The following is a 22,086-nucleotide window of genomic DNA, read 5'->3' on the forward strand; positions in this document are numbered from 1 at the left end:
AAAATTAAGGCAGACAGAGTATGTTTGACCCTCAAAACAATATGCAGTAGAGTTACATGAGTTACGTTATGATTCGAAAGCATGCACTGAAGTAGTTCCATTGAATGATTTCACTCTGACCCAAACTGCCTTTTGAAATGCATCATTTAGGAGAGATCAATTGCTATAAATTAAATTAATTAATTAATTAAATAGTAGTTTTACTATGTTTTCTCATCCCAAGGATCTATATTCCCAAAGTTGGAAGCAGTCGAATGATTCTATGGTTAGAAAATTCCTGAACTAAGAATATAAAGGCAGGATAACACGGTTTGGGATTTGTTATGAGATGTATGGTTTATTAGAAAACTATAGTTAGCACATGTCATTACAGAATTTACTGTGGGGAATTATACAAGTTGGTTTAATATATTTGAGGAGCACTAGTTTGGGGCAGCCGCTATTGATTAATTCACTTAGTTTTCCTTCATAGAATTGTTCCCTGTGGGTAATCTTCAAAATCCATAGCGATATTATCATTTTGTACACATTCTCCGTAGATTTGTTATGTCAAAATGCAGTGTCCACAGTTTCCATTCTTTACATCTGCCATCCGAGACTTCAGGATACAAAGAAGTACCTTGCAAACACAGACTATTCTCCTATGTTAATTGTTGTATATGGTATTTATACTATCAAAACTGACTTATCTCCATGTATTGCCTTTAAAAACAATGTCAACTATGAAAGGACAGCAAAATGGAGTTTTGGAGATGTTTCCAGGGCTCTTTTAGCTACGCGGTAGCGATGGCAGCACATTCATGCAGATCTTTGTTGAATTGATAAAATTCCAGCATTTACAAGAATGCCACTTTGCTTCTTCCAAAAGATGGAGACTGAGCTCAGCCTTGGAACTAAACGACAGAAGATTGTTAAGTAAAAGAGCTTTCCAAATGCCACCCTATTAAGAAGTCATCCTTTGACCTTGCAATTTCATATTGATGGCATAAGCAATGAAAATTCTTTACTCAATATCTTTGTATCTTTGAAAGGTCCTAGAATAGACAAGCTATTTTGTATTTTTATTTTTAAACTGGTTGATTTTTCTTTGAAATATAATGATAAAGCACTAAAAATATGCATGAAGTATTATTATCATGTATTGCGTAGGAAGCAAATTTATCACTTTTTATTTTGTATTGTTTTTAGTTTAAAAAGTTAAAACAATTTTCCCTACTTTTAGAAAAGCATTAATAGAAGATCTATCTTAATTTTTTTAAATTCAAAAGAAACCATTTCCATAAGCTTATGATAATATTTTGGGAAGTACAGAAAACTACATTAAAATATTTTAGGCAAGAGGCATTGATCCTCATTAAATATAAAGTTCTTATTAAAATAGAAAAAGGCCAACTAAAACTTGAAACTTGTTTTGAGTATTGTATATCATACTTTAGTCAAATGCACCTAGCATTTGTGAAGCTACAAATTCCAGTTTGGAAGGATTGGTCATCGACTTCATAAGACTGGAAGTGTAAAATGATTGACGGGACATTGATAAATGGAATATGGGCTTCTTCCAGTTTTGCCCATTTTTATTTAATAAGTTTCTTAATATAGATCGAAAAGATAAATATAGGGACACTAAGGTGAAGCTGAATTGCATATTAAAATATATCCAGAACTTTGATATATTTTATAGAACAAAAAGGGTAGGAAAGAGTTACAATGGAAAGAATATGATATTCCAGATTTAGAATCTTGGACTGATGATATGTTTGCTCTCTACTTATGAACTGGTTCTCTATGTAATGGAAGCATTGCCCAATGTTAGTCCATATGAAACATAATGCTGTCTTTACTATTTCAGTTTTTTTCTATATGTCTGCTAATGTTTTAGCTGCCCCTCTTTCATGTTTATGAAAATTTGTGTGTTTTTTCTATTCATTTTTTGTATATTAAATAAAATATACATTTAAAAAAACATAGCGATGACTATGAATTGAGATAAGAACATTCATTTTAAACAAAGAGTCCTTGTTGTTTTAACTATGAAAGCCATTCGTATTTCAACTGAGCTTTCAGTAATGATTAAATACAGAACTGGTCCAAAGAGCCTTGGTGGCTCAGCAGACTAAAGTGCTGTTAAATAGCACCAGTTGCCTGCAGTTACTGTAAGTTCAAATCTCACCAGGCTGACTCAGCCTTCCATCCTTTCGAAGGTAGGTAAAATGAGGACCCGGTTTATGGGGGCAATAAACTGACTTTGTATAAAAAAGAACACCGCTTTTTTTGGGGGGGGAGGGTGAAAGCCCTACTAAGCAGGTATATACAAAAGTATGAAGGCTATTGCTTAACGCATTGTAAGCCGCCCTGAGTCTCTGGAGAAGGGCGGCATATAAATCGAACCAATAAATAAATAAATAAATAAATAAACAAATAAATAAATAAATAAATAAATAAATAAATAAATAAATCTTCACCTTTATTTGGTTCTACAGTAGTTTTGGAAGACAAAATTAATCCTAATACATGCATCACCAATTTTGTTGTAGCATTCCTTCATCCTTGCTCAAGGCATCATGAGACCAATTAAATACTATTAATTGTTTCACTGGTAATTTCCAAAATTTAAGAAACAATTAAAAGTTCCAGTAAGCATGGATGAGGAATCTATATATGATTTTTTTCTGGCCTTTTCTCTTTATAGTCAATTTCTGTTGGAACAGGACAATTATTTCATACCTCTGCTTTAAAATTATTGAATGGAATTTGCTTTTGATGTAGAGACATATCAAAATTACATGACTGCAGAGAAGGTTGCTCATGACATCACTTGATTGATGCCCTGGTTTCTTCTTCCTTGCTCCCTTCAAATAAAGAATGCCACCCAAATGTTTTTTTTTAAAAGTTGACCAATGAGCTCATGCTGATGTTAGTTTTACATATTTAAAACATTTTTTTAAAAAAATAAATTGGTCTGGTCTGAAAACAGTACACAAAAAGAACCAATAAGATGACCTGATAGAAAGCAATTCCCTAAATTCATTGCTAAGATATTGGAACCCAACATGAACAAGGACTATTGAATGGTGGTGGTTGTTGGGGTTTTTTTTTTTTGCCTTTGTATGCTTTTGATTATTCTTATCTGATATTTTTGTTTTAAAATTAGTTTTGCTGCTTACAGTGGTCTCAGTGAGATGTGCAGTATATAAATCAAATCAAATAATAAAAATACATAGTATTGTCTGGTTTTGAGGTTCCTGGAAGTACATGCTTTGCTTCTGTGGGAAATGTTGATCGGATATATGGTCTTTTGATCTGATGCAGCCAAACTCTTTTCGTGTCTTTATATAAATGATGAGTATTTCTCATCAGTGAAAAATGTCTCAATCCTATTAAGAGCTCAAATAAAATATATTTATCTAGCCTAATATCAACTTGTGCATTGCTTTTCTACGCATGCTAACCTTAGTATTAGCAGAAAAAAGGATGTTTGCTACCTTCCTTTTATTTTGTGGTTTTTTTTCATAGCAGTAAAAGATGGTAAACTAGCCACTTGAAATTCTCATCTTTTATCAAATTTTCTCACATTACTTTATGTGTCGTAAAATCAAGTGATTGCATTTTTGATAACCAGGGAGTGTGTATGTATATTACAAATGTCTTTCTCCTGGGAAGAGAGGATTAAAGAAAGCCAAAAACTAAACTTGTATTTTTAAAAAAACTACCAATCTCCTTTTAAAATCAGACTGAACTATTTTGAAGCAAAATCATTTAAATAACTTATAATGAAGAAAGTTTCCTTTCTTTTGTAAAATATAGAGCGGAGTTAAAATACGGAGCATTATTACAGGTGTAATTTTACCACTGCAGCTCCTAGGGAAGGTTTTTGCTTGGGCTTAATAGAGAAAGATGTCAGGACTGAAAGATGGCTGGCCAAGAAGTCCAGGCCAACTAGACATCAACAGGTCTATCTATTTGGAAACTGTCTTAAACCACTGAGACTGAAAACACTAAGGAGAAGGGCACAGAGAGAGCTAAAATGCAAGGAACTCTCTTTTTGGAGTCCATTCTGGATGAACTTTTATTGGCCTGCACTTTTGACAGAGAGAGATCTGTAATGAACAATACTGAAAGCAAGAATTTTGAGGCCCGTACTCCAGGGGCCATATTTTTGTAAGCAGCAAGTCTATCAAAACTAGCTAGCAAAACAATTTTTCTGTCTTGGGACCTCAATTTAGTCATGGAGTGATTAACCTCTCATCCTTTTGAGCCTATTCCTTCAAAACTGCTATATTTTCTTTCTGTTAAAATTGCTTTTGGGCTCCATCAGCTTGGCTGTAAGAATTTGTGAACTCAATTTTGTGTCCACGAAAGAAGCGTATTTGTGATCTATAAAAGAAGAAAAGTTCTCTGACCCCTAAAATCCTATAGGAATAAAGCAACACCTTCCCCCTTTCATACAGACAAGGCACAGTTCCTTCTGCTTGTCTTTTTGCCCAGATAATTTTCAAGTTTTGTAAGAGCAAAATGGATGGTGTTAGAACACTACAAAAAAAATCTCAGTTTCTGAAACAATTTCTTCATACTTTGAAGAAATGATTTTTGGCAAGATAGTCCAGACACTATTGTTGATCGGGAGGATTGCTTTAGAAAATGTGTGGTTTTTTTTAAAAAACTTTTCAATATAATACTGATTACAGAGCTACAGAGCTGAAGATAAATCTATAAAATGTAGATGCTTCCTCCTGTGTAAGAGATTTTCCCCTTCATCTTCCTCAACTGCAAAGCCAATGTTGAGAAATAAATATTATTTAACATTGTCTTAGTAAAGGAACAGGATAAAACTGAGAATGAAATTAATATAAAGCAAGTATGCTTAACTTTCACACTGAATTTTCCCATTTCCTATTGCTCCCTTCCTCCTCTCCTCTCGTCTGTATGCCTCACATCTATTCTAGAGTTTGCTCCAAATCAATTGACAAGATCTGGGATTGTGAAACTATTAATAATTCATTCTCCTGGCAAAACAGTGCTCAGCAGAAGGACACAAGTAGATCCAACTTTACAGGTCTAACATTTCCAATTTCACCATCAGTGAAAATTGCTTAAAAGCAGCAAGATTTATGATGAACCATTCAACAACATTTTCATTCAGTGAATAAATCCAGCATGGAAGAAAGAATACATCATTAGAACCTCATTCATTTTTCAATATCCTGGCCAAAAGGATGAACATATTTTCTTTAATACAACAAGTGAATATTCAAAGAATTCAATGGCTAAAACAGACCTAATTTCATTTTCAAATGAGTCTGTCTGTCTGTTTGCCTGTCTGTCTCTCTCACACAAAAAATATTTCTAGGTGTGTGTGTGAGAGAGAGAGAGGGAGAGAGGGGGAGAGAGAGAGAGTGCAAGAGAGATCAAAAGTGACTTGTTCTATTTCTTTTCTCGTTACAGCTGCTAGAAATAATGCCTGCAGAATCCTTTTCAACAAAAGGTCATTTATGTCAATGGACAGCACATAGAGGATCAGATCACCTGCGGTAATTGCAAATTAATGCTCTACTGCTAATGCATTAACTACACACTATTGATCTACAATTGAATCATACAGGCTGCTCTGAAGTGATTTTACTTTAATATTTTTTGTGCTTTTATGGCATATTTGATAATGCAATTTCTCTTTCAATTGGAATTTTCTATAATTGTCTCCATTTTTAATTTCCCATAGTAAGATGATTTTTAAAAAATGCATGTCTCTGCCTCAAAAGCCTTTTAAGAAAAACATACACCAAAGAAAAAGATGTGACTGGTTGAGGACATGCATGTGGGAAGAAGAGATATGTGAATCGAAATGAAAGTCTTATTTGTCAAACCAAAGATTTAAGAAAAAGAGCTTACTTAAAAAAAAAAGAAAATACGTTGAGATGGAATGCAACGTTTTGTTAAACATAAATATATCTAAATATTAATCCATTTTTCATCTCAGAAGTATCACAAATTTGGAAACCTAATTGTAGGAGTCTGACACTGCTATTCTTGTGTTTCTCTTATTGTTACATAATGACAGCTTTAAAGCAAAACAAATCTCCATCCCACCTCGCTATTGTATGCAGTAAGTAATGAGACTGTGTAATTTCAAAACTTTAAGGAAGAATCATGATATGTTTTGTCTGTGTTGCATCCACTATTTCTACCACCAGATCCAGAGGTGGTATTCAGCAGGTTCTGACAGTTCTGAAGAACCGGTAAATACCACCTCTGACTGGGCCCGCCCCCATCTATTCTCTACCTCCTGAGTCTCAGCTGACCAGGAGGAAATGGGGATTTTGCAGTAACCTTCTCCTGGAGTGGGGTAGGAATGGAGATTTTATAGTATCCTTCCCCTGCCACGCCCACCAAGCCACATCATGCCCATCAAGCCATGCCCACAGAACCGGTAGTAAAAAAATTTGAATCCCACCACTAACCAGAACAAAGTATGTTTGGATCTCTATTTTCCACAGCGAAATTCACTCTTGGAGAAGAAAAGATACCCAGGTAAAGTTCTTCTGAAAGTGATAGTTTTTAAAGGAAGGGGGGGGGAACCAATCTTCAAGCAAATAGATCAAGGCGCTGCCATGCCTTAGAATCATTGAATAACACAGTTGGAGGGGAAGAGACAAACTCTCTGATGAAACCTCCTGTGGAGTGTAGGACATTCTTTGGAGCTATCAGAATTAAACTTAGAATCTTCTGAAAGATGCTAGCTCCACCAAATCCTGAATCTAGTGTAGGAATCTTGAATTGTTTGAAGGGAAGATTCTGGTCCTGTCCTTCTTCTGGCCAGGGGGACCTTGGCAAGACTAAAAAAAAAGGAGGCCAAATCAGATCCTTTCTAAGTAACCGCTATTTCAGCAGTAAGGCATAAGGCTGTGCAAAATGTTTTCAACTGTTTCATGCCTGAAACCCTCCGTTTTGACTTGGAAATGTTTCAAGTTAACGTGCTTTGCACATCCTTACAGAGCTCTATTTATACTGAAGTATTTTTTCTACATTGCCTCACAAGTCATTATGGATGGCTGGCTGCAGTTTTGGAAGCTTATAAGCCATTGGATGAATTAAGAATGAAGCTGGCAAGACAGGAAGAAACATCTTCCAGCCTCATTCAGGGGCTGTGACTTTTTATCTGGGAGAGTGGCTCCAACAGACCCCAGGAATGACATCAGAGCCTTTCTATCCAGAAGGCTGTAGTGTTAGGTACAATTATGATCCTGTGCAGAACCCTCAATCTCTTAGGCCTCTGGTACAGGATCTGAGAATGAGGAAGACATATACCACTCATAAGAGTGAGAAGGGAATTTTATTTACACACACACACACACACACACACACACACACACTTTTATACTGTAGTGTGTGTTTGTATATTATTTTATGTATGTATATATGTGTATTTAGTGGAGAAACCCCCACTAAAATCCAAGACAGAGAACAAGAAAACGGCAAAGCCCTCCTCCCATACATAAAAGGCACCACAGACAGAATAAGCAAAATCCTCCATAAACATAACATCAAGACAGCATTCTGCACAAACCAAAAAATATCCACCATCCTAAGGAACCCCAAAGACAAAATTGAGTTAGAAAATCAAGGAGTATATGAAATCCCATGCACCGCTTACCCCACCACATACATCGGACAAACCAACAGACGAATAAGTGCACGCATAGAAGAACACAAGAACTCAGTCAGAAAAGAGGAACCAACTTCTTCCCTGGTCCAACACCTTAAAGCCACAGGACATGATATTGACTTTAAAAAGACCAGAACTATCGCCAAAACTGAACACTTTAACAACAGAATAATCAGAGAAGCCATCGAGATAGAAAAACGCCCACACAGCATGAACAAACGAGACGATACCTCCCGCCTACCAGCCATTTGGAAACCCGCCCTTATTGACAAACGAGTCCCTAACACGACGAATGACACCAGACCCACACTCACGAGAGCCACACAGGATGTCACCACCACACATCCACGCAGAAAGCAGACTCAAACCCACACTGATAATGAGCCACGACCAAGGACCAGAAGCCAGACCGCAGCTGCATCATTAGCCACTTTAAACCCCTCCAATCCATACATGAAGCAGACTGACACCCACCATGAAGAGCTCGCACGGCCACAAACACGAAGCCAAACAACAACAACGCAGCTCACCAGCTCAAATCCTCCTGCAACTCAGACTAAGCTGAGCACAACCAAGCCCCCACCCAAACAGAACATACCCCCAGCCAATCAGAGCACAACCAACCCCCCATCCAATCAGAGCACAGCCAAGCCCCTAACCAATCAGAACACACCTCCACCCAATCAGAACACAGCCAAGTTCCCACCCAATCAGCTCACACCCCCACTAGCAGTTAAAAGGAAGAGACAGCTGCGATCTCACATTGCTCCTGGAAGCACGAAGCCGAGAACACCAGCCTGAAGATGACGAATGAGACTTCGTCGAAACGTCGCCAAGACACTTCCAATTTTACATGGGAGAAGACCCGAATAACCAAAGACCTACATATATATATATATATATATATATATATATATATATATATATATATATACACATATACATATACATATACATATATTATATGCATACTGTATGTGTGTGTAATATATGTGTGTGTCTGTGTCTGTGTATATACAAACACCCACATTTGGATTACTTTGAAGTAACAGTAGCTAGATCAGATGTACATGGCTTCCTTTGAGGTTACAATAAAGTAACCTAGCTAAAGTAACTAATTCTATCTTAGTTACCTTAATCAATCTGAGTCATTATTCACGAACCTTCTATCAAGAAGTCACTTGTCCTAAATAAAGTGTCTGAATTCTCCGTAACTAACATTAGACTATTTCTCTGGTAGCAGCCAGAACAGTTAACCCAAAGAATAAGCCTTTCAGTTCTGATTAATAATATTTCTTTGCAAGATAGATAATGATACAATACATGAATTCCAATGATTGTTCTACTTCCAAATGAGAAACCTATATAGAGACAATTTAAAGCAGCAACTTTTAAATTTGTTTGCTTGTGCTTTTTTTGGTTATAGAAGAGTAGGACTTTTTTGTGTATGTGAAGAGAAAGCAAAAAGCATATCTTGATTGCTCTGGAAACAGCTTCTAGATTTCCTATCAATACGTGAATCACTTTTCACAGCCATGTTACTCTATTGGTCTCCGAGTTCCTTTCATTTACTGAATATCTGATGTTTTGTCATACCCCTGGCAAGAAATCAGCAACCAGAGGAAGAGAGGGGACGGGAAGATGCACCTGTAAGACTTCACTCTGGGGGTCAGAGAAATAAGCTGAAAAATACCCTACTGATTCTGCATCTATATACCCTGACTCAGTTCTGAGTCTTAGCTACTCAGACTAAAAGAACATTCTCAAGACTGTGTTGAAAGCTAGAGAGAAAAGAAACAGGCAGGCTTAGGATAAATTGCCATTTCAAAAAAAAAAAAAAAATCTTGCTCCAAAGTAGACCATTTTCTGATATCAGAGTTAACCAATGCCTAATATGTTTAGGTAGAAGCTGGCAACTTTCATCATCTAAAGGCTCTTTCTATGAATAACTACACCTTGGCACTGTTGTGAAAGCCTAACTTTGAGCCCTTTGCTTCCAATGAACAAAAGAGTCTAATCTCCTGTGGCTTTGTTACTAACTACATCTGATTCTTGGGAAATTTTGGCCTTCTCCTTGTTCTTGCTCAGTAGATAGACACTTGGCTTCAGTATGGACTATTTCTTAAGGCAGGGCGGTAACAAAACTTTGCCACTGACTTCAGTAATTGACCTCTGATAATTTCAACCCTGTTAACAATTTTGCTACAACCTTATGGGCCAGAGAATTCCTTACCCTACTTTTGGAAAATGTTAACTTTCAGCTAACTCAATCTTGGACTCTCTTAATGTGTGCTTGTGAGATCCATATTCTGCTTACCTACCATATTTTTCGCTCCATAAGACGCTCCTGCCCATAAGACACACCTAGGTTTAGAGGAGGAAAACAAGAAAAAAAAATCTGCCTCTGGCTCCCAGCATCCATCTGGTCTTCATCTGGCTAGTCTCCTTGCAGCAAACAGCAAACAGCCTGCTTCCTCCGTGTCTGCTGACTCCACCTGGAGCCTTCGCCTCCGAACAGCTGATCGGCGATTGGATTGGCCTCCCAGAATACCGCCGATCAGCTGTTCCAGGCGGTGGGAATTGCTGCCGCCGTTCGCTGCTGCTGCCTGTTACCCATATTCACTCCATAAGACGCACAGACATTTCCACCCACTTTTGGGAGGAAAAAAAGTGTGCCTTTATGGAGCAAAAAATATGGTAATTAACACACATAAGATGCTCACATTGAAATGAGTCTACCAGGACTTCTTCACCTCAGATTCTTCTCTCATTCTACTGTCATATAGAGTATTGCATTGTTTGTTAAAAACGCAGCTAAAATTAAGCTTATTTATTACTTTGTTGGCTATTAATGGGAAAACTAATTATTTGCTTAACTTTCTCTTCTTGAAATAATGAAACATAAAGATGCTCAACTTAAATTAGATTGATTTGTGCATATGTAGATACTCCTGCACAAATGGTGTTGAAGTAGCTATAAAATAATATTTTGTGGAATTGTAATCAGAAGCCTTCAAATATGGTATTTTTAAAAACAATGCTGTTATTGCACTCTACATAAAATTATCCTACCTTGAAGTTTTTGATAATCATTTTGGAAAAAGAAAATTGTTGATCTTTTTTCATGCACTATAGTGATTTGGTCTTGCCTCACTAATTCCAATTCTGGTGATTCTCCAAAGATAGTAAGAATGCCAATCTATTATGTAGGTTTCTTTGGCTCTCAATTCTGTTACATTTTTAAAATGTATTATTATAAGCAAGTTTCAGATAAATTAATAACAAACCCGTTCACCCGTCTAATCATTCTGCCAAGTTATACATTAACAAACTAATCAAGATATCAATTTTTGAAGTCAAATCAAAATCCTTAAGCAAGTTGGAAGGAACACTATAATACATTTCAGCTAATCTTACATTTTAATGGAAATCTTCAGGGGCTATATGACAAATTGTAAAAAGTTATACAGTCCTTTGGTTGAGATTCAGTTCTAATTAGTAGTCATAAATGAAATCAATGGAACATTCCCCTGCTGATCATACTTCTTTCTTTGTTTCATACTGCTCTCAATGCTGCTCTAGATCAAGAATAAAAGAAAACGGGGGAGGGAGGGAGCATTGTTTATAATATTCTAAGAATTAAAGTTTCTGACAATATTAGTAACTTTTATTTAAACACGAGAATCTGTTCCATAATGTAATTTTATCTGTGGCTAGACAATATTTAACATTTAAAACATTAATTTAAAATTTGAATGAAATCTCTCATACACACACACACACACACACACACACACACACAGAGAAATATTTATTAATTAATCCAGTTTAATTAATTATAAAGAAAAGCTGTATACACACACACACACAGACAGACACACAGACACATACTTTTTAATTTCTGGAATTTTAGGAATTAAAGGATTTTTCAGAACAACATCCCAGACTTACCAAAGAGATCGAAAACCTATTGTACCCTTAAACAAGGTCTGAGCTGTCAAAACTGATATTTTTTACAGATGAACTTTCACGTGTTTGTCAAATGTTACACAATGTTCGAGTTGTGAACGACTTCATGAGATTTCCAAAATCTTGCAAGATTTATGGAAGTTTCCCTACCTCTGACTTAAGGCAACTGACACAATTTTAAACCTGCCCTTAAAGAAACATTTTTTTTAGGTTTAAAAAACAGATTTTTTAAAGCATTGACAATTCCACTTCTTCCTATCTGAGACTATCTGAGTCTGTTTTTCAACCCCCCGACCCCCCAATTCCTCTGTGCCTCAGGTCTCTGTATTTTCACTGATGGAAATAATAATTCTAATTTCCTGGTGAACATTGTAAGCAAAAGGCCTTGAATGTTCCTTTCTGACTGTTTCTCCTTCCATCCTTTAAAAAAAAAAAAATCAATTCCAATCATTATCCTCTTAGGTACCATGAGTGTCTGCTGCAAGTGAAAATGCCAAAAATTGACAACATTTTATTAAAAAGCATAAACTTTAGTATTGGTTGGAGATGTGCTAATTGGAAAAGGTGTTACCCGACTCCTGACTTTCGACAACACAGCTCTCTTTCTAACTATGTTAGACAGTAGATTAAGAGTTATTTTCCATATACATTTTTACTGCAATTTAGTGATCATTCAGGTTTTTTTTCAGTCAAAGATCAAATTATTTGTAGAGCCAATGAGCATCTCCATGTTTCTGTCATCTAACTAATTAATGTTAACCAGAACGCTATGACATCCATTTTCTTGGGACTGATGAAAAACAATTGATGAACTCTCTTTTTATATGTACCAAATCAATCTAACTGTAACATTGCTTGTTTATATTTTACCAGCTTTCTAAGATTACCATAAAATAAATTGAAAGATAATTTGTCTGAAATCAAAATAAAATACGGAGAACTTTGTTGGATTACACCCGAGGTTTATCAAGTTCAGCATGCCTATGGCAAGCCTCAGGCAGGATATGAATATAACAGCAAGATTCCTATTATCTAGTCTTGCATCTGGTATTAAGAGCAATACTACCTCTAATACTAGAAGTAATATATCTCTATAATGATTATCCATTGATAATCTTATTTTCAATAAATTTCTCTAATCTTTTAAACTCTTCAGGTTATGGACAGAACATTACTAATTAAATGGGTTAGTAACTAATTAAATGGGTTTCTTTTAGGTATGTTTAATACCTTTTTACCATTTTATTCACTGTATAAACAAAGATGTTATTGTGAAATAGGGGGAAAACTTCCATTTACTTTTTCTTCATCATCCTTGATTGTAATAGCTTTCCTCATATACCTGTTTATCTGATATTTTTAAAAAGTGACATAAGTTATACATGTTGTACATAGGATTCTTGCTCATTTTTTTCTATTTTAATTATCAGTGCTTTTTTTCAGTTCTATAATATCCTCGTCAAAGCAAATACCAAAATGTATGTATTATTCCTTTAGAGATCCACCTGATATTTACAAGCAGTTTTTGTGATATTGGCATTGTGCAAGTATTTTAGATTTCATGTTTATAATGATTAACATCTCCTACTTATGTTTTACAATTCTTAACATTTTAGGGTTTTTTTCCATTTATTCACATCTATTGCTAGGCCAACTATGGTAGAAAGATAGATTGTAAATTAAATAAATGATGGACAACAATGGTTGAGAAAAGGCAAAGACATGAAGGAAAAATTGGCTGAAGCTTAAGCCTCTTCCTCATCTCTCTTCAAAGCAAATTCTTGTACTGTTTCAAAGAGAGAGAGAGAGAGACAGAGAGAGGGGAGGGAGGAGGGAGGGAGGGAGAAATACCTGTAAAACAGAAGCACCACTATGAAGAAATTGCAAGCCGCTTTCAGCTGAGTCAATGCCTCCTGTTGCTAAGATAGGAAAACCAGGAAGAGCTTTAGCAATTGCAGAAACAGCTCGAAGAGCTATTGGTCTGATGGCATTTCCTGTGTAAACAAAGAGAGTTCATTAGTGAAGGGCAAGAATCTCAGACAAGTCTATTTCTTTCTCCTTTCTCTGCTTTTGGTCTTTTTTTTTTTAACCCTTGAGCTCTTATCTATACAATTAGTTTATTGTCTTCAAGACTCTTCCACAATAGAACCTGTCTTGGTCTCACCTCTAGTTTTCAAACTCACCAATTTATGTATGGACACATGACTTCATATAAAGTTTATCAACCATTGTCAACATTAAAAAAAATAAACCAGGTGATGTATACTCAATGCTATTATCAAGAGTCAGATCCTCCAGAAAATGCTAAACTACAAGGTCACTATAGGTTATATGTAAATGGCCATAGCTTCTTCTACCCCTAAGTTAAACCATACAACTGTGCTATGCCAAACTTACCTCTGAGAACAGTACAGGTAAAAAATGCAGATGGATCAGAACAAAGAAACAGAACAAAAAATAAATTGACTTAATTCATATTATTCCTTGTGAATCTAAGGCTGTGATGGTGAACCTATGGCACGCGTGCTGGAAGTGGCACGCAGAATCATCTCTCCAGGCATGCGAGCCGTCGACCATTGCTCTTCCGGGTTCCGGCGTGCTGGCCAGCTGGTTCTCACACGTGCGGAAGCACCGGAAACCTCTTCCGGTTTCCAGTGAACGCATGCACACCAGCCACCTGGTTGTCTGGTTTCTGGTGCACATGCATATGCGAAGACCAGCTGGCTGGTGCGCATGCGCGCATCAGAAACTGGAAGATCATCTTCCTGGCGCATACATGCACACCAGGTGGCTGCTCTTTTGGTTTCCAGCATGTGCGTGCGCTCCCGTTTCGGCACTCGGTGCTGAAAAGGTTTGCTAACACTGATCTTCCTTTTATTGCATTTAAAATAGCCATTCAGAAATAACCCTTCTGAACTTTGGGTACCATGTTCACAATTTGCAGTCCCGGAGTCATGGGGAGAGCATCTAATGTCAGTTAATTACTAAGTGGACACTAGAACACTTAGTAGAGTCACCCTCAACTTGTGACACTAACTGTGACTTGGTTTATGCTTAATTGTATTCATACCTGAGTTAATAATCTTCTACATGCTATATACCCAATAAAGATGAGTAAAATACAATAATAATGGCCTAATAAGGATGTACCTTTCAGAACAATATATCTTTCCGAGCAACCAGCAAGTTTGACTTGGAGAATTCTTATTGTCCAAAAATAGTTTTCTATACTTTGGTGAATATAATAACATAATATAAACACAATATTTTTATTCCTTAGAGTAACCTCCACAGTATACCCACACAATACTGTTCCTACTGGTGGGAGCTCCTTTATTGAATGAGTGGGCTGGTAAGCTTCATCCCCAGACTGCATTTCCAAAAACTTTACTTTTGCATTTTGGCATGATGCATAAGCAATATGGCCACACTGAGATGTCTCAAGTATTTGGAAAATATTCCCCTGCCTTTAAAAAAAGATCTGTTTGCTGATAGGATTTCTCCATAGGACCCTGAAAAAAATCTGTTGGGTTGTCATTTTTGAAAGATGTTTCTTCTGTGCTTATTGCCTCCAGGAAAATGTCACCTCCCTCTAACAACCCACCATTTTTCCAGTCAACACTGGTCTTTACAAACAGGTTGTCTGACAAGCCTATCCCATCAATGCAACTTGCTACTGAATCAGCATCCAAATACTCAGACAAGCTGTCTTTATTGACATCTGCTCCTGATTCAGCATATGAATTATCCTCTAGGGTTATGCCACCTTCAGCTGCTTCAGCACAGATTCCTCCTCATTATTCACCTCCTTTGGCATATCCCCCGTTTTCAAGACTGAACTCGCGCCCCACATGCATCTGCTCCAGAACCAGGATTCAGGCTGTCTTAAAAGGACCAAGAAACATGAGCCACAAAGAAGGAAAGCTGAGATAATTTGCTTTGCGTTGGTGGAATGGTGCAGACAAATTATACCTCTTAGACCACCAGAAACATTGCTGAAGCCAAAATATATAGTGGTGGAGGCGGGGAGGTTAGAGAAAGGAGGAAGCCTAATGAGGCACTTAAGTCCAAACAGCAGGTGGAAAATTATCATCGTCTTAATGAATAGTGACCAATGTTTGACCAAAATTGTCCTTTTAAAAAAAAAATAACCTTAAAGAGCAAAAGTAAAGATCATAGCAAAACAGAAGATCAAACGAGAGAAAGAGAGAGGGCAAAGAATTCCCAATGGGCCTTAATGGATGGCTTGATATTTGCAGTCAGCTTAACAAAATCAATCTTAATGAGAAAAGGAAGAACACAAAGAGGCTTCTAGAATTCATACTGCTCTTTCACACTGGAGGGAATGTCTTTTTTTTTTTTTTAAGATTTCCATGCAGCTACCAAAAATTGACTATGAACCACAGTATCCTAGTGCAAGATTCTTTTTTCTCCTCTTCTAATGTTGTACAAGAAGCAGTGTTTAAAAATGGAACCAGTAATAAGCAGAGTATCAATAATTCAGTGACTGCCTAATTGGATGTCAGGAGGGCTACAGACTTGCTTAGGCATTGCTTGTGTGAAAGAGCAAGGATATTACAAAGACATACAGGACTGTAGGTTTAGCCCCCATCCTGCAGTCAAAGTCATCTTCCCACTCCCTCAAGGGTTCCTAAAAAGCTTCTGCAGCAGAAAGCCTTTTCTATCCACAGATTTCCAAATGATAATTCGGAAGTGATCCTGAAACACATGAATGGATGGGAGGAATGGCCTGTCTTGAAGCAGGGGATAAATGCAGAACAGAAATATCTCTGCATGCAAATTACATCTGAACAGGTTCTGTGCAGCTAACAGAATGGGTTTGTAACATAGGAGGTTAATTAGGTTTGGCTCTGAGGTTTCTCTTGATTGGTGCCGAGTCCTGCAATGGCCGAACAGTGTGTAAACTAACATGTCAGAAAGAGCCTTGATAGTACAGGGGTTTAGTGCACCCTGTTATTAACACAGCTGCCTGCAATTTCTGCTGGTTCGAATCTCTCCAAGGCTCAAGGTTGACTCAGCCTTCCATCCTTTCTAAGGTAGGTGAAATGAGGACCCAGTTTGTGGGGACAATAAGCTGACTTTGTATAAAATATACAAAAGAATGAAGGCTATTGCTTAACGCATTGTAAGCCGCCCTGAGTCTCCGGAGAAGGGCGGCATATAAATCAAATTAAAAAAAAAAATATCCTCCTTTTAAGAATAATTCAGAAGCATCCCATTGGTTTCAAAAGAAAACAAAATCCGTTGAATTCAATAGCTGCTTTGAGCTGGCCCTTTCAATGCAACTCAGGTCTTTAAACTGAATGCTTCGATACTTCAGAGCAGAAATCATTATCTTATACATACACTTTGACATGTGTATCATACACAAGGAATAATTGATTCCAGGTACTTACAGTATGTGCTACCTGCTCTAACATATGCCGGAGAAACATGGACACTAACCTCCCAATCGATACAAAAACTACGGGTGGCACAAAGAAAAGCCACGAAAAGATACATTACAAGACAAGATACAAAGACCCGCACATGGATTAGAGGACAAACAAAAGTATATGATATCATCAAGAGAGTAAAAGAATGGAAATGGGATGATCACATAGCAAGAAGAACCGATGGCAGGTGGACCAAGGCAGTCATAGAATGGATCCCACTTGATAAAAAGCATCCATGAAAGAGACCTAAAACAAGATGGATCAATGACATCAGCAAGTATTGCAGGTCCAATTGGCAAAAGAAAGCTCAGGACCATATTGGTTGGAAATAAGCAGAAGAGGCCTTCATCCTGCAGTGAATGGCTGTCCCAAAGGTGCTTTTTCAAGAGGCAACTGGACTTTCTGGTTTTTCTTTGAAGACGTTTCGCTTTTCATCCAAGAAGTATCTTCAGCTCTGAAGGGTGTTCATCCAAAGTGCATGGCTAAATGTCTGAAGAAGCTTCTTGGATGAGAAGTGAAACGTCTTTTAAAAAAACCCAGAAAGTCCACTTGCCTCTTGAAAAATCATTTTCGGGACAACCATGACCAGGATAACTGAGAATTTCCATAGACATAAGACAATGGCTAAAATTAGGATGATGCACTACTTACAAAGTTCTAGAACTTAAAACTCTATACAGTGTAGCAATGCTTTCCAGAAGCTAAGAGCCTCTCTACACCTAGAAATTTTACAAAAAGTCTTTCAAGTGCTAAAATGCTATTCACTGTATGATAGAACATGTTCTTCTGATTTGCATACTTCTGCTTGCTTTCTTTGATTAGTTTTTCTTAAGGATGGATGGATGGGTTATGGCAGCACAATCCTATCCTATCCACACTTACATAAAAATAAATCCCACCAAAGCTCTCACTTTAAATCTTATATGCCCAGGACTGAAAACTAAAAGTGATATGAATAACAAAAGAGAGAAAGTGAGTATCATAATACAACCTTTTTCCCCCCCATCTATGATATTCTAGCATAGGTAGAATTCTTCTTCTGTTTGAATCTCTTCAGATATTTAGGCTCACAAGTCCTATCAGACCCAGCCTCTTGATCAACAGCAGCAAGATCATAATCCTACCTATCTCAAGGGAAACCCATCTCAAGGGAAAATTCATCTCTAGGAAAGATTGTCACTGGTCTATGTTCTTAATTCAGAAAACAGAGCTATTGCATCTCTTACACATTATTATTTCCCAAAATTTTGTTCTGTCTCATAATTCTCCATACCAGTGGTGAAATCCAAATTTTTTTTACTACCGGTTCTGTGGGCATGCCTTGGTGGGTGTGGTGTGGATTGGTGGGCATGGCAGGGGAACGGTACTGCAAAATCTCCATTCCCACCCCCCTCCAGGGGAAGGATACTGCAAAATCTCCATTCCCTCCCCATTCCAGGTGAAGGATACTACAAAATCCCCATTCCCTCCCCACTCCTGGGGGAAGAATATTGCAAAATCTCCATTCCCACTCCTCTCTGGGGCCAGCCAGAGGTGGTATATGTCCGTTCTCCGAACTACTCAAAAGTTCTGCTACTGGTTCTCCAGAACCTGTTAGAAGCTGCTGGATTTCACCCCAGCTCCATATCCATTGACAGATAAGGGAAAGCACTGCGCTTCCCCTTTCTCTCATCATAATAAAATTCATAGGTATTAGCAGTTTTGCCATTCATTTTGGGCAACATGACAGCCTAACAAGAGAGGAAATAATATATCCCGATTTCCAGAGGCTGAACATGCTTCTGCCTTACACTAAATTAAGCAGGAATAATAAAAAAAAGCAACAACATAAAAATAGTTCATTATTACTCATTTACAAAACATGACTGTCCCTACCCAATGATAACAAGTTCCAAAGGTAGCTGTTAATGGAAATGAGAATGAACTCTACTGTCAATGAACCACCGACAGATTGTTGTGGCCTGACGAAGAGGAGGCTGGTGTGGTGTCGCGCCAGCAGCCTGAGCAGCCAGAGCTCATGTCGGACAGCGAGGAGGCTGAAGAGGATGTGGTGCCAGAGGCAAAGACTCAGCCAGGGCCTTCAGAACCTCCAGAGGTTCCTTCAAGTAGAGAGAGCAAAGTGGAGGAGCCTCTCCTCAATGCTTGAGCACGCAGGGCTGCCAAAAGGCAGAGTGGCTACTCAGGAGGAGGATGTCTACTTGAGAGTAGGGCTTGAGGATAATTGGCCACTTCCTTAGCCTATTTAAGTCGCACGCAGCTAGTGCTTTCTTGCTGGAAACAACTCGTATTTACTAGCAGAGTATTTTGGTTTATCATATCTTGTTTTCTGGGCTGGTTGCCAACCTTTGCCGGTCTTGTTTATTCTTGCTACTTAATAAATTTGATAAGGACCGTTGGTGTGTGTCAATATCCTCAGAAATCCGGAGCTGGGGCAGAACACAGATCATTGATTCCATGGTTTCTGGTACATATATGATACAGTAAGTGAATAAATTAACTGCTCCCCAGCACAAGTGATCAGAAGTTTCAAACAGGATGTGGTTCACTAGAGTAAAAGCAATATTGCTTAGTGGGTGCAGGGTGTGACATAAATTGGAATGTAGCATGATTATGGTATCTGGTGCTTTAATGTTTATTATGTACCATGTCTGGATGACTGTTTTCACTCAAATAAATACTTTTATTCATAGCTCACCTACCCATTGCCCCATTCCTTCTCCCCCTGCATCATACCCACCATTAATTTTGGAATTCAAAGCTCTGTTTGGCTCTCCTAACCTGTCAAAAGAAACGAAACATATACAGGAAAAGCAAAAACAATATATTTCCCGCAATATCTATTGTCTAGAGTTCCTGGCATAAAAATGAAATTGGATCATAACTCTCAGTAGCACACTGCACACAGCATAGCAAAACTTAGCTTTAATTTATTTATGTTATAGTAATTACAGCATGGATCTTCTTTGCAAAATTAAATTTAAGATTCATTCAACATTATATTAAACATGAACTAAGAATAAACTAAGGGGGCTAACAGAATATTAAATATACAATTTATTTTTCATGAACTGTGGGTAATTTTGGTTACTGTGCTGTTATTAAAAGAAAAACGAGTAACAGCAGTATAAATGAGCACGGGGTTTATTTGTATAGTGAGAGTTTGTGTGTCTGTGCATGAATATGTGCGCAAGCACTGATGGAATAATCATGAGTGCATTATACTTGTGTTTCAACACATGTGCCAGTTTCTTGTTGTCTCTGAGTTAATTACTGTCTTTGACATAATTCAAAGCACTGATTATATTATTCTGAGCTTCAATGTATGCAACGGTTCCTTTTTATTTTTGAAACAAAATATAAGGTATTGATTACACTTGAAACTAGCTCTAAAGTGCTTAGTCTCTACCTTAGGATGATCTGATAGTTTTGTGAGCTGAACCTTAATGCTCCTCACCGGTGTAATTTCTTGTCAAACCCCATGGGCTACAATTCTTGGTCAATTACAGGCTGCTTTACCTGAGGAAGCCGTTTCATCTGGATTTTGCTCAAGGACCTAATTTACTCTTATATTACAAAGCATTTTCTATGATGGCTCCAATTGCAATCTGCAATATCATTCGAGAGCTTCCACTTCACAATATTACAGATGTGCCAAATTCAAACAGCAAGACATACAGAGGATAATTCATAACGCCTGCCTTTCCTATTCTACCTGTTCAGGAAGGAATCTCAATGGTCTGCAAGAGATTTGAGTGCTGCAGCCCTATTCTTCCAACAAAAACCTCAATATGTGATTTTTTTTTAAAAAAAATGTGTCGATGATACTGAGAAATACTCTGGTTCAAAAAAGATGGATATTTTCATATTGATCATTAGAAAGCAAGCAAGAAGAACTAGATCAGAGTGATGGGTACCATTTACCAGTTAGTGGAACTAATTTACAACTATGCATACCAGAGATGGGATTCACATAATTTACTTATCAGTTCGCTCAGCACCGAAAATGTGACCGTGCCCACTTCCGCGCATGTGCTTTGCTCACATGTGCCCCTTCCGCGAATGTGCCTGGGCTCAAAAACCTACCTAAATAGGACAGCATAGAGCCAGCATAGGTGGGCAGGCCCACCCTCAATTTCTGCTACAGGTTCGCCCGAATACCACCTCTGGCTCATACCCATCTTCCAGCAAGATATGCTGGTCATGGCATGAAGTTATTTTGTTTACAGTAATGTTAATTGCTTAATGTAAGCAATAAAATATTATTTTTATCAAATACATGAAAATATCAGCGTTCAATATGGGAATTAATCTGAAAACATTTGCCATTCGTTGATTGTTAACGTAAATACTAATTAAGTCGGACCTTTTAAGGATTAGGGCAAACAAGCAAATAAGCCTAACTCAACAGAGACCGTTTTTCATAAACTTGCAGTATCCAACGTGACATTTGGGAAACATTCGTAGAGGCCAGTGTAAATATTTTAAACAAGATATTTGCATTCATCATCTTATTTGGGATAATAATTGAATATTGCTTTTGCTCCTTTCCACCTGTAGGTGGCCTTCAAAAGCTGCACTTATCACATAACTCATTAGCAAGGTTTTCAATACTGTCATACCCAGATAATTAGCAATTTATTTAAATAACCAATTTCTGGGGGAAATAATTGCTATGGAATGCCCTGAACCTTCTTTTTATAAACTATAATAAAAGTGTTAAGATAATCCCTGACATTTGCAAATGCCATTAGTTCACCTTTCCTTTTGATAGTGCTATGGCTTTATGTTTAAACAATTACCCGATAAAGCATCAGCTTAATGAAACAGTGCAGCAAGCAGAACTTTCAAAATGGCCAATGAATGCACTTATATGCAGAAGAAAACCAGTATACATAAACTTATTACAGTAAAAAACAAAACAAAACTGAACCCAAAAAGAGAGACTGCTACCATGTTATAGAATGAAATTAATATTATAGTCTAAAAGTTAATTTCTTATTT

At 37.3% G+C, this 22,086-nt stretch overlaps 1 protein-coding gene across 1 annotated transcript in view; it reads right to left on the reverse strand.

Annotated features, from left to right (window-relative positions):
• The window catches only part of DPYD (dihydropyrimidine dehydrogenase), a 560,719-nt gene that overhangs the window by 64,691 nt on the left and 473,942 nt on the right, over positions 1-22,086 (reverse strand). The window contains exon 19 of the mRNA XM_070941074.1: positions 13,481-13,623. Within this exon, the coding sequence (XP_070797175.1) occupies positions 13,481-13,623 (143 nt within the window). The remainder of the gene's footprint in view (positions 1-13,480; positions 13,624-22,086) is intronic.

The sequence above is a fragment of the Pituophis catenifer genome, unplaced genomic scaffold (assembly GCF_029215685.1).
Source record: "Pituophis catenifer annectens isolate HBS135680 unplaced genomic scaffold, rPitCat1.0.hap2 SCAF_3, whole genome shotgun sequence".
Classification (NCBI taxonomy): domain Eukaryota; kingdom Metazoa; phylum Chordata; class Lepidosauria; order Squamata; family Colubridae; genus Pituophis; species Pituophis catenifer.